The 11,257-nt window shown below is 39.7% G+C and overlaps 1 protein-coding gene across 1 annotated transcript in view; it reads left to right on the top strand.

Moving 5' to 3' along the window:
• The first annotated feature begins 713 nt into the window (after positions 1 to 713).
• The window catches only part of eva1aa (eva-1 homolog A, regulator of programmed cell death a), a 61,242-nt gene continuing 50,698 nt past the window's right edge, over positions 714 to 11,257 (top strand). The window contains exons 1-3 of the mRNA XM_015048223.1: positions 714 to 938; positions 2,150 to 2,273; positions 4,159 to 4,311. Of these exons, the coding sequence (XP_014903709.1) occupies positions 2,153 to 2,273; positions 4,159 to 4,311 (274 nt within the window). The 5' untranslated portion in view covers positions 714 to 938; positions 2,150 to 2,152. The remainder of the gene's footprint in view (positions 939 to 2,149; positions 2,274 to 4,158; positions 4,312 to 11,257) is intronic.

The following is an 11,257-nucleotide window of genomic DNA, read 5'->3' as shown; positions in this document are numbered from 1 at the left end:
GTGTGTGTGTGTTCCTTCCTCTTTTATACTGCTGATCAAATAGGGATAATTGAATCGCGCTGTGTTCATGTTGAGTTTATGTGAGTTTGAGTGTATTGACTTTTTGCTAAATGTGTTTGCAGTTGGAATGAAAGGAAGTTTTAGATCAGTTAGATGTATTTAGTTTGTTGAATAATGATCATTTAAATTAGAATGTGCATGGCTTATTTTGCAGTGTCTTGCAAGAGTATTACACATTAATAGTCTGACGTTTTTTTCTCATTACAACTTCACTGTAATTTATTTGGAACGTTTTGTAATAGACTAGCAAAAACATGTTATTGCTCTACATTATTGCATGTATGACTCTCAAAATATGACACACATTTTAGTAAAATGACATGCATATTTGTTAGTTCATATGACTAAACAGTTTTTAAACCTCTTTATGTTGCACTTCTGGAGAATAAACATTTTATATGTGAACATCACTTGTCAAATATGAAATTGCTAAAAGGGTATATATATATATATATATATATATATATATATATATATATATATATATATATATATATATATTTTTTTTTTTTTTTTTTTTCTTTCAGTGAGCTGCAAATTTTGTTTGATTTTTCTATTTGTTGCAGTTTAAAGGATTAAAGTAGAGGAGATCCAAGAAAACATTTGCAATGTTTCATAAAAATGCATCTGTGCTGGCTTCTCTCTGTTTTAAAGGCGGCCTATCCAAAGTTTTGAGGAACTACACTGAACAGGCCTGCGACGGAGAGTTCCTGTCTGTTCGTTGTCCCCTCCGTACCACCATAACTGTCCAATCAGCTTTCTACGGTAGAAAAAGGCCCTCTGATCCTCAACAGTGTCCTCAAACTTACCAGGCACTCCTGAGCTCCTACCACTCCCAGGAGGATGATCGACATTGTTCGGTGTCCACCGCGCTACAGGTAAATAACCAGGACAAAGTGATAATCTGGAATGTCCTTTAGTTTCTAATTCTGATTTAGCTCTTTTACAAATTCCAGTTTCATCCATGGCATTGCTCACCTGTTAGTCCCGTTTTAGCACGTAAACAGACTTCTTTTTCTCCAAATTTCTGTGGCAGAATGTGTCCCACAAGGTGGTCAAATTGGACAAGGGTAACTTTTTTTGTGAAGCCACTGATTATGTAATGCTTTGTTGGGGTGTTTTCCGCAAAATTACCCACTTTAAATGGGAAAGGGGCTTGTGTATTCCCACGGCACAATGCGATTTCATGGAGTTTTTGCTTCAGCATCCTTTCCCAAATTAGGATGCGGTGGGACTAAAACCACCGCTTTGCAACGCAGACACAAACACATATTGTTAAGCATTCATTCAGTTGTTAGCTTCATTCTTGGTTGGATTTAAAGATAACTGCGTTGGAGTTTGTTGTTTTGTTTAAATGTCTTGTTAAGCCAATGCAATATATATAAAGCTAAGGCTAAATCTGCACAGTTTAAATGTGTATACAATCTTTTATTGCTGTTTAAAATTATTTTCTCTAAACTTACTTGAATGTCAAAATGGACACTTTTTTGTCTTTTAATATGGGATAATTTTTATTTGATATTGATAAAACATTACAAAGAAGCTAAAATAGGAACTTATTTAACTCTTGAATAATTCACCAGTTTTTTGTATGTTTAATCAATGACAGATTTTTGTCTTGCTACATGATAAATTTTTTCCTGGATATTTTTTGTTTTAGGCAACAACATAAAGTTGGTATATTGGGAGACATACATAAAATTTCTCCCAAATATATCCATATTTCACTGCATTACTAAATTCTCACATTGACAAAGAAATTTGGATAACAGACTAAGTTTACCCTGTCACCTCACACTGTGCAGAGGAACTCAGAGGGCGGGGGAAAAAAAAAAAATCTAGGATACTGTTGAATGTTCTCACCTGGGATGCAGATGATGAAACCAGAGCATTAAAAACAATACCAGGAAATTACAAGAGTGGAGTTTCCCAAAGTTTTTTCTTACCTTGGCTTTCCATGGATATAGCCAGCCTGTTTGAAGTGGGTTTAGGTTTGCAGGGTCCCGATTTCACCATCATTTTTGTTTATTGTTCTCCCTCTAAAGCTGCCTTTGGTTCTCTCCTGCTCTGTGTCACTTTTCTTCTTTAGAAAATGTTGGACGAGTGCCAAGACAGAAGGAGCTGTCAAGTCCTTGTCAACAGCCGTGTGTTTGGGATGGACCAGTGTCCTGGCAGCAGTAAATATCTCATTGTCTGGTACAAATGCAGACCTAGTAAGTCCATCATCGCCTTCTCTGACATTTTTGTCCCTCCCATGTGACCCTTGGACCCTTTTTTTTTAAGTCACCCGTACAGAGAGGGCTTTAAAAAAAAAAGAAAAACGTCTTTGCCTCCTTTGAACTTTTTCACACTTTGCTTTATTGGAATTTTATGTGATAGATCAACACAATGCAGTGACAGGAAGGTGAAGGAAAAATTATGAGACGTTTACAAAGTTTTTACTGATAAAAAAATAAAATAAAATAAAGTCAAAATGGGGCATACATTTGAATTTGAATTGAATTTAATCTCTGCAGTGTAATATCTGCAAAATACAAGTAAAAATAAAAATTACATTTGCTGCTTTTCATGACTTTTAAAGATGCAGCAGAAATAGTGGCTAGGAGTGACATAAAGCATGACTTTTCACATCAAACTGGCCACACGTAACACGCTGTGATGATAGTCAAAGTTTGGGAGAACATGAATGAAAATTGGCAATTTGACATCATGTTAGAGGATTCTGTTAGAAGCTTAAAATGATGTGAGACTATGACAAAGGTTCACCTTTCTGCAAGGCAAGTTGGAAATTAAATGGCGTGGTTTATATTAAAGCAAGTTCAAGTGTCAAAGTGGCCTTGCCATTGTCCAGATGTATGTCTAATTTGCGGGGACACTGTTCACCCAACCCGACCAAGCTTTATGTATTTTTCAAGTAACAAGGGAAAGTAAAATGCGACTCCAGATGTTCAAAGGTAGGTATATCCCAAAACACTGGTTTTACAAAGTATTGACTCGGAGGTGCTGAATAGATGCTACTTTTGATGGACTTCAGAATTTTGAAAACCATACATGTTTTCCATCTACTACAGAATTATGCATCAGTGTGTGTTGACTTATCACCTAAAATCTCAATAATATTGAAGACAGCTGTTGTTGACTGAGACAAATGAGAAAAGGGGTTGCTAAAGCAGCAGAGCACTCTCCTTTTTATCAGTTAATTTCCCTGTAATGTAATCTTTCTGTATCTGTTGAGATCTCTTCTTTTACTTTTAAAGAAAAAGTCTTTGCGTTTTTCTCCCATTATCACCAGTGAGCCTGTGAGCCAGCAAGTTAAGAGTATCACTTCAGAGGTGAGCTTCAACAGTGCAGTAATCCCACCCAGATTTTAGCATCCATTCAAATCTAAGAGCTGTGCTGAGCCAAGCTGCACTGAGCTGTGTAAAACTTCTCGCTAGAGTGACCACAAGTGAGCAATAATCCACTGATCCTCCTGGTGCCCCCTTCCTCCCCAACTCTTTCTTTCTGCACCGGACGCCGGGGCCAATCAACAGCTCTTTGTTCGGTGTCACTTAACCAATGGCTTCTGTGCGGAAGAAAGAAAGGCCACATGGGGCGTTGGTGAGGTGCGACAGGCAGGTGTCACTGCTTCTGAAAGGGAAGTCGGATGGAGGGCACCTCAAGTGAAGAAAAACAGAGAGGGAGAGAAAGCAAGAGTGAATCCATCACCAGGGAATATCCTGTCCGTTTTGTCTGCCGTCTTCAGCCGACATTCCTGTTCCACTCCCCACATGGACGGAGATGGGGCTGCCGTTGTGTTTTCATTTCAAGGCCAGTGGATCTGCTCCTTGCTGTCACAGGTCACTTTGGCTGGGTGTGTCTGAGGAATTCCTCTGCGTGGCTCGGCACGTTAACTCATTAATTTCCCTCTGCATGTCATTGTTCTCGAGGAATTAAAAACTCAGTTCCCTGTTACCAGAACCTATGCTTAACCTATGAAGCACAATTTGCGTGACGTTTTATTGTTTTGGGACATTTTTAGAGGAGATCTTAGTGATAACTGAAAACATAAATAAAATTGTGAAACTTTGTGTGATTGTTTCTTCTCCCTGTCCACAGATGAGTATAAAAGTAAGGTTGTCTGTGAGGAGGAGCAGATGAGGCTCAAATGCAAACAGGGCATGCAGATTTCTGTTTACTCCGCCATGTTTGGTCGAACTCAACAAGGCACGCTGGAGTGCCCCCCTCACGACCGGAGGCCCCCATCAGTGGGTGAGTCACATTCTCAGTGTCAGCTTTCGTGATGCACCACAGTTAAGGCTGTTTGGTAATTCTCTTTTCACACTAATGGATGGCAAAGCTTTTGGTGGATGTCATTCAGCACACAATGCTCATACGAGGTTCCGTTGATAAAACTGCTTTTTTTGTTGCAGATTTGTTCATTGCTAGTCTTTATATCAGATATCAAGTTTTGTTGTTTGTTGCGTGGTTAGTAGTTTTCAAAATGTCTTCTGCTGCTCTACTCCAACAACCAAGATATGTCTGTATGACAAAATGTAAAAGAATCAGTTCCCTTTCACTTTGGTGTTTGAAACTTTAATTGATGTTTTTTTTTTCTTCTTCTTCTTCTTTGATAGCATAGTATTGGAACATCATTTTAGCATTATGCAGTTTCCCTCCAAAATGCTCTCATTTGTAAAAGGTTTCGTCATTTTTCGCAGAGGATTGTGGGTCAAAATTTATCAGTGGTGATGTTAAAGACTCACAACGACACCACCGCAGGTCGTTGTCGCTAACCATTCATTTTACTGGCCAATATGTGTTGATGTTCTCAGTGAAATTGGTCATGAAACTTCATCTCATTAGCAAGATGTCTGTTACCCTTCCATCTATCATGAAAGGTCATGCTTGTCTCTATTGAAAACCTAGAAAAACTAGAGCATACAGGAAGAAAATAAACCAAACCCATCTGGAGGAAGATTCTTGCTGCTGTGTTCTCAACTAGTCCTATAGAGTTTTAAAATTAAGTTTCGCTACTGTAAGACTAAACCAGTCTTAATTTATATTAACATAAAAGTGCAACATTTATGCAGTATTTGTACAGTTTAGTAGAATTTAGTGGTGACCCTCTTTCTACACAACATCACTTTTGGGTTAATTTGAGATCATGGGAGAAATAAACACATGAATAGTGAATAGTATCGGACCTATGTCCTTCAATTTCCATAACTGCCCAGTTTATTTTGTCATACATGTTTTCTTCTTACTCTTACAAGTTAATGTTTTGGGAAAAGTACAAGACATCATTCCTAAATGGAAAATCCAATGATTTCAATGAATTTAACATGTCAGAACTTGAACTTCTTTTAACTACAAAACAAAGTGCCTGTTGAATATTCCCTTCATTAACTTCTTTCAACTAAGAAGATATTTCCTGAACGGGGTTCTTGTGGTTTCTTAAGGCCTCATAATTTCCTATGATGCCACTAGCTTCAAATGATCTTGAGGAAACATCCTGCACCAGCTATTTAAACCTGTTCATACCTGCCCTGCAATTTCAGGGTGATTAAAAATAACTTTTGACACAATATACCACCTTGCATTTTATACACTTGTTTTGAAAGCGTTTTCAGATAAAAAAAAAAAAAAACATCTCTCAGGGCGAATGACGAAAGACGCAGTCAAACATGCAAACACTGCCAGAGGACTGGGGTGGAATGCAGATCAAATGTCATCCAAAGTGCACATTCTGGCCTGTAGAAAAGGGGACATATTGAATTCCCGTACATGCAAGACTGTGCAGTGGATGTGCGCATCTGAGCACTTGGGATGTTCAGATGTACACTTGTCCTTGTTATAGAGGAATGTTAATGACTCGAAGCTGGGACCTACTCTGAGTATTAGTGCAGCTACTGTGGCATTGGCCCAAAGTCTCATTGCTAACTAGCTAATTTACTTTGCGCCACCTTTATTTTTGTCATTGCACTGGAGGAAATAATGACAGAGGATGTTAGTGTGGATGCACCTGTTTTTCTACATATCCCTTGATCTGAAAGCTGGGGGCCATTTTTAGATGTAGGGGTTAACATAATGAGTTTCTGACAAAGGTCTCAGCTCAGCATTGACAGCCTGACAATGGCGTCATTCACCGAGTCATCATAGACAAATGTACAGAACAGCTTTGTGTGGGAATGTCTACATGTATCTATGTCCTTTTGTGTATACATGAGCACTGATAGCTGCGTTGAAGGGGTCCTCGCACAGGTGGACCGAAAATGTGCAACAGGTAGCAGGCGACTTTAGGCGCCTAAGGATTTGGTTTCAAGTTCAGACCCAAATACAGTAGCTCCCAACATTGAAAAATCCAATCACAATAGAGCAGAGGAAAACCAAGGTCTTTCTCTCTAACACTGAGTCACTGTGCGTGTGTGTGTGTTTATGTGTGTGTGTGTGTGTGTGCTTGTGAAATCAAGCCATCCATAACCATCTCCCGAGGCTGTTTCAAAAAGACTTGTGGTACTGTAATGGGATTTCCCCTGTCATCTCTGCCTTTGATGTGGCTGCCATGTCACCTGGAACAGGAAATAAGGCTGCCTCAAGTGACAGCCTAGTTACGCAGTATTAATTCTTTCTAGATCACAAAGTGGCATGGTGCCTCTTGTAACTCTAAATGATTTCATAAGTTTGTTTTGTACCCACAGTAATTTTTAAATGTGTGTGCCAACAGCAGAGCTTAGGACAGTCTCCCAAAATACATGGACCTAGTAAGTTTAATGTTGCCTGAGGTGAGTTCACACCATATCTGCACCTGCCCTGGTGTACTGTTTATTATGCATGGAGACGTAGAAAGTGATTCACAGATTCTCATCTTGAATCAGGTGTGAACTATGACAAGGGTACCTTTTATTCTTGCTCTGATTGGACGTTTGGGTCGTTATTCCGTTTGATCAAGTAAACTACAGGCTGCATTGTCCGCCGTCCGTCTTCCCATGAACACTGACCAGCTCCCTGTCACATGATGTTACCACCGCCAGTTTTCACCCTGCTTTATTCTTGATTTGTGAATGCGTGACTAATAGTGGTCCTGCTGACAATTTATTCCACCTCCACCCACACGACAAAACGTGGAAAAGTTCAAAGGAGTGTGAATACTTTTGCAAGGCACTGTGCTTGAAGTGTGCACATTGACTGCAATTTACTGCTTTTTAGATCATACATCTGGCCGCTTGTTAAATCTAGAGCCCTGAAAAATGTAAAAGATAAAGATGCAAGCAGGTACATGAAACATGCGCACATAACTAAAGCCTCTTTGATCCCATCTTTTTTTCTTGGTTTTTGGGGGGAGTGAGGGAGCGACTGGCAACTTTTGGTGGTGAAGGAGAATCCTCAAAGTAAAGGGGCTTGCCTCAGCTCTGCTCTCTCATCTGCAACATTAACATCACACACACCTCTTGACATCTAAATAGGCCCCCATGCCTGGCATGCAGGATTTCAGACATTTTTTCCCCCTCTCTTTGGGGAGACCATTTTGCTTTCACTTTTGAGTGGCTGCTTCAAAGAAAATATTTAAAATACTTAAACCCAGGCTTATTGCTCTCTCAGGCAAAGCGCAGTTACTGTTAAGATGAAAAGAATTCTTAAAGGCGAATTTGGTGGAAATTTGAAAGTGAGAAATGTCGTCATATTACTTTATTTCTAACAATAAAAAGAAAATGAAGAACATCTAGGGGATAGTTTTAGTTGTTGATGATTCAAACTTTTTCATATACTATAAGCCCGTCACACTGTGTGGCTGTTTTTCTTTTCCATCGCTTATGGACATGAGTGGGTGTACTCAGGGGCGGAGCCAGGGGTTGTACTAGCAGTTCCGGCTAGCCTAACTGAGTACTGCTGATGATTATGTTCATTTCTTTAGAATCACAATGCACCTATCTCCTGATAGATGCACCCAGCAGGTTAATGAAACTTGTCCCACAAATCATCTCAAGCCAGTTAGTGGAACTGGACAATGAGTTGACTGTACTCCAGTGTTTTCCACAGTTTCCAGTTCTGAACCCAGTTGAGCAAGTTTGAGATGTGATGGAAGAGGATATTTATATCATGGACATGAAGTAAGCAAATATGCAGAAAACGCATGAAATGATCATGTCAATATGGACCAAAATCTCTAAGGAACGCTTTTGACACTTTTCTCAGTCTGGACCAAAACTACAACCATTTCTACTAAACGAGGTGGTTAGTTCATGTCCATTTGTTAGCTTGTTTGAGGCATTTTCACAAATGCTCACTTTGAGCCTCCCTTTCAAGCAGCACTGTGTGTAGTGGAAAGCAGGTGAGTCAGAGTGAAAGAGGAGACGGGGATGTATGACGGGCTTCTCCGGCCATTGTTTTTAAATTCCAGGAAAGGTGTGTGTGTAGGTGGAAAAAACAGGGGTGTTTTGGAAGTTGCTGCGGATATACTGATATGAGCGTGTCTGTTTGTATATCTGTTTCCTCACCGTATCAGTTAAGAGGTCTTTTTTTTTTTTATTGAACAGAAAGCAGGTTTAACTCACGGCCATCCTAAAAACAAATATACCAGTATATACCTTTCCAAAGCGAAAGCAACGTTAAGCGTCAGTAGGCACAAGGTTGTATTTGATATGTTATTGTTCTGGTGTGTTATCATGTGAAAAGATGGGAGCATGTTAAAACAAGAAGAAGGTGGGGGAAGCTTGTACACAATCCAGCATTGATACTTGTAACATGAGGTGGGAAGGTAAAAGTTTCCATTTGATGTGGGACATGGCTAAAGGTGTAAACTGTGATACTGCTGATACAGGGTGTCGTAGCAACAGAAACTTTGGGAGGACATAAAATGGAGCTGTAGCTGATTTGTTATTTCACTCTATTAGTAGATGCAATCAGAAAAAAATATTGTTTCGCATGTGACTCTTGCTTGATTTGAAAGTATGTGGGTGTAAATGGGTGTGTTTTGCCTGGAAACTCCTCTGCCTGTCTTGGCTTTTGACCTTCTTTGCCTGTACAATGGTCCTGTCCTTATTTTGTTTTGAGGATAAAATGGTGGTAGCACAATCTTGGGAAATTGTTAAGGGTAAAGGTTAGAGGTCACTAGTTCTTTTTTTTTCTTTACATGCCTTCTTGTGTTTGTGTGTGTGTATAAAAAGAGACTGCATAATGCTGTATCCTTGTCAATCTATGTTAATACCACTAATGAGAGCCTGCAGGACAGACCCTTTTAAACTAATCACTCTGTGCGTGTGCGTGTGCGTGTGCGTGTGTGTGTGTGTGTGTGTGTGTGTGTGTGCGACTGTGGTAGAAGACAAAGCACGCATGTGTTTCTCTGAACCTCCTGCACCTCAACGTCTTCGTCATTTTCTGAACCCCGCAGACCCGCCGGTGTTCGGTGAGCCCTGTGCCTCACTAATCACCAGGAAGAGAATCAAAGCTTCAGCTAATGGGGAGCTGTCAGTCAGGGGGAACTCTCTCATCAGGGAGGATGTTTTCAATGTAGCATACCAGCTTAAACAAGCCCTTTTGGAGGAAAATGAATGACCTGCTGCTTTTGATTAAAACAGTGGGTCACCGTAGACATGTTTATTAAAGCTGGACAAAAAAAAAAAAAAAACGCAGCATAAACATTGTGTCTTTACATATGCATGATCACCTGCAGAGAAATCTTGAATTATAAGGTTCAGGTCTTGTCATTTCCCTAATTTTGTCTTAAGGTGTTAGAGAGCAGTGCACCCTGTCAGAAATCAGAGCGATTAGAACTACACACACGGACAAAATATTTAGCAAACCTCCTTCGATGACCGAAAAGCCCACGATGAAATACTTGCAATGAACAAAAGTGATAAACAAAAACTTACTTAAAATTAACCAGGGAAACTCAGACATTGTTTTTGAATTATGGTTCAACAAAATCATTTTAAAAGGGCGGAATATTATGCACAATCAACTTTTCTTTTTATAATGTAATTTCCTCGTCAAAAACATACCTGCAGTGTTGCTTTGACTTTTTCATGCATGTTCAAGACATCCTTGGATGTCCTGTGGCAACCATTTGGAAATGCTTTAGGGTCGGCTCTGGCAATGTATCACCTATTTCCACAAAGGTCAACTTTGGAGCCTCATTCCCCAACTGAGGCTCCAGTTGAAGTGCGCCTTCTCCAGATCTCAAAAAGGTTAATGGAGGGTTTCTTACGATTTGTTCTTGCCACCCGTATCAAAAGCTTTATCAACTAGCCATGCGATAATCTGTCAGAGGTCAAAACCGCACTTATTCACTGATTCTGAAGCTGTGTTCTTGCTCGTGTACTGTCAATCTCTTCCCTGAATAGTTACACTCATCGAGGTAATCTAAAAGTTTTTAGAATGTCACCAGCAGTGAGGCAGTGAAGTGAGCTGTCATTTTCACTAAATGTGTTACTCTGCGAAGAAATGTTTGCTGCCAATTGAGTGGGTCGTAGAAAAGAGTTAAAAGACACATGCACCTTTTTTTTTTTCCCTCGCTGTCCACAGAAGAAGTTAAGCTTCTCACGTTTTAGGTCGATTAGAATTACTTAAATGATTTAGATTTTCTAAATCCCTCAATAATGAGAGAGAGAGAGAGAGAGAAAGAGAGAGAGAGAGAAAGACGATAATTTACGAAACTAAAATCTTCAAAACAACTTAGGACAGCTGTTAAATTTGTATTGACGTTTCCCCATTTCTTGTCTTCCAGTAGTGCTTCAGACATCTTTATTCATTGCAATGCAAATGAGCATGTGAGTCTGTGTGTTTGAGGTGACAGAGGGAACTGTGTAACCTCTGAGGTGAACAGCTTGTTTCTGGATCTTCTTACTGGTTCCCACAGGGTGCCATCTTGCTTACCTTAATGCACAAATTATGACTTGTTATTACATTAGTTTATTACACACAATTCTAGCTTCCACTAATGTGGTTTAAATTGTTCTTTTTCTTGGTCATAAATCAGGATGGCATAGTCAAAGGCAGTTTTTAAAAAATTCCCTATATTGACACTATACATATCTACTAGATTGCCCTCGCGGTCTTCCTGACTGTGACATTTGACCTCTGACCTTCGCCGTAATTTGTTGCGGCCTGTTGACGTGTGAGCCGAGTTTTAACCAGCCTTTTCTCTTTACCTTTGGCTTTTTTTTTTTCCCCATCCTCTATTTAAGGCCCACCAGGGGAGACAGTGAGACAGCCAAGT

Source organism: Poecilia latipinna, unplaced genomic scaffold (assembly GCF_001443285.1).
Source record: "Poecilia latipinna isolate Pla-1442-1.1 unplaced genomic scaffold, P_latipinna-1.0 Scaffold868, whole genome shotgun sequence".
Taxonomy (NCBI): Eukaryota; Metazoa; Chordata; class Actinopteri; order Cyprinodontiformes; family Poeciliidae; genus Poecilia; species Poecilia latipinna.
The sequence above is the reverse complement of the archived record's forward strand: the minus strand, read 5'-3'. Positions and strand labels throughout refer to the sequence as shown.